The following is a 2,214-nucleotide window of genomic DNA, read 5'->3' on the forward strand; positions in this document are numbered from 1 at the left end:
CGGTGTGGGTCTGCTCTGACTGTCAGACTGCATTGTGAGTGTTGTGGGCGGGGCTCACGTCAGCACCCGCTGCTCGCTGAGGACAGTAACTGAAGACCATGTGTGTTCATCTCCGAGTCTACAAAAGTCTCCAGTAACACCACAAAAAGTCTCTAGATTTGTCGCTACTCGCTTGAAATAGTCACACAGCACGGAGCAGCGCACCCGCCCCCTCTCGTCTTTAGTTTACACCGTCACGTTGCTCAGCAACCATGCAGGTAGGCTCCGCCTGGCCCCGCCCACTCAGCGCTCTCCTCGAGTCGACACCTTAAGCCCCCCGCACACAGCGAGCAACTAGCTGAGCAAACGGTCACGCGCGTGCCCGTTTGCTCAGCTAGTTGCTCGCCGTGTGCGGACGCTTGAGACAGAATTCTCTGCCTCTTGAGCCTGTGAGACATTTATCTAACGTGTTTGATATTTTCTGGCACGCGTGCCCGAAATCTCACCGTGTGCGCTCGGCTGAGCAATTTGGCTCAGCAACTTTTCGTCACCAGCCAATTGGAAGCTCGCTTGGCGTCACATTTAGCAGGTGTGCTAAACTATTTACCATAGCTGGACAACGTGGTGGCAAGTCGACAGGCATATGCCTTGATGCAGGCCAGCGTTGCAGTCAGACTAGGTTCCCTTCCCTGGTTGGAGAGCCAGGCTGCAAGAGCAGTAACAGGAGTGTGAAGATTGCTCACACTCTAGCAGCTCCAGCCATCTCAGGGCCAGCCGCCATCCACACTAAGGTGTCCTCCAGCCCCAATCCTGGTACAACCCACCAGCATGTCAGGAAGGTCCCTGTAAAGGTGGAGGATAAGGCCAGCGAGGTGTGGAATGAGGAGATATGCCCCAGCTCCTCACTGTACTCCACACCTGAAAAGAGTGAGGTCTGCTACAAAGGGCTGGAGGGCCTCGCCTCAGCGTCCCTGCGCAGCACAAAGCTGGAGGCATCCCAGCGTTGCCGTGATCTGGGCTGTCAGAAGTCGCTGCTCACCAGGAGAGCGGTGTTACACAAGGCAGAGAGCAGAGCCGCCTGCTCGTCTCCGCCTCGCCCGTCCCAGGTGCCTCAGCTCAGCCAGGACCGTGCGTCTCTGGACTGCCAGGCTGATGCCAACACCCACAGGCAGGGCAAAGGCCAGGTTGGCAAGGCAGGCTTGAAGGGACCAGGAGACAAAGGCGTGCCTAAAAGACGTGAAGGAGGACACAGCGTGAAGCTCATCCCTCTGGATGTGTCAAGCCCTCTTCAGTCTGTCTCCTTTATGCCACGCAAGTCCAGGTACAATCACTGCACTCTTTAGCAGAAATACATTGTATGAGATTAGTATATTATATACTATATATCATATTGCTTCAAGTAAAGCTGTGTTCAGACAATGTCTGGTAAATATGAAAAGAAAAATGACACCTGAAACTATTTGGTTTGTAATTGTAACAGGATCCAGAAGGAACGAGTCATTATTGGATCACGTTATGCTCTACCCGGCAGCTTGTCAACAACTGCATGTATACAGCAGTGGAGATTCTAGACCATGTCCTCCCAATTACCGAACCCAGACAGCCACATGTCTGCAGTCAACCACACACCAGTCTGACACCAACAAAACCTCACACTAGTCATAATTCCACTGTTTTATTTTAAGAATAAAAGACCTGTCTCCTCCATATTTTAAGACCAAATAAAAATAAAAACCCTAAAAAAATACTAAGATTTCTTTTACATTTTTAAAAATAATTTTGTTCTTTTTGAAGCCATCACACAAAATAGAAACAAGAACAATTAAAAGTAAATCTTAAAAAAAAAGAACTGTACACAGCAGAATACCTTTATTGCAAACAAACTCCCCTCAAACCTCAACTATACACACAACAATTATTGCAGTTCACCTAAAATATGCAAAACTAATTTAACTAAGTGATCATTCGTCATGTGTTCTGCCCCAGAAAGAAAGTGGACCGATTCTAAGGAGCCCCCTCTCCAGCAGGGCCCTTTAGCAGGAACTCTAGGGCCACTGAACCGTTGCTTTTACGATGCCCCTTCCAGGAAATTCATGAAGGTTCATGTGCCCTCAACTGAGCATCTGAGCAAGCAAAGAAATGTGGATTGTGATGCAATTTCAACATACTGACTATACAAAAAAAAAAAAAAACAACAACCTCCAATCGGAGGTAGAAACAACCCTGTATATGAAG

At 48.7% G+C, this 2,214-nt stretch overlaps 1 protein-coding gene across 1 annotated transcript; it reads left to right on the forward strand.

Moving 5' to 3' along the window:
* Positions 1–251: 251 nt before the first annotated feature.
* LOC143497153 (uncharacterized) lies at positions 252–1,550 on the forward strand. The gene is made up of 3 exons (XM_076992952.1): positions 252–257; positions 534–1,300; positions 1,460–1,550. The coding sequence occupies exons 1-3, from the start codon at positions 252–254 to the stop codon at positions 1,548–1,550; spliced, it is 864 nt and encodes a 287-aa protein (XP_076849067.1).
* The last annotated feature ends 664 nt before the right edge of the window (positions 1,551–2,214 follow it).

Source organism: Brachyhypopomus gauderio, unplaced genomic scaffold (genome assembly GCF_052324685.1).
Source record: "Brachyhypopomus gauderio isolate BG-103 unplaced genomic scaffold, BGAUD_0.2 sc101, whole genome shotgun sequence".
Classification (NCBI taxonomy): domain Eukaryota; kingdom Metazoa; phylum Chordata; class Actinopteri; order Gymnotiformes; family Hypopomidae; genus Brachyhypopomus; species Brachyhypopomus gauderio.

What these genes read in the sequence shown, in the direction of transcription:
- LOC143497153 (XM_076992952.1), top strand. An exon ending in TTTATGCCACGCAAGTCCAG is followed by an intron (nt 1,301 to 1,459) that starts GTACAATCACTG and finishes TAATTGTAACAG; the next exon opens with GATCCAGAAGGAACGAGTCA.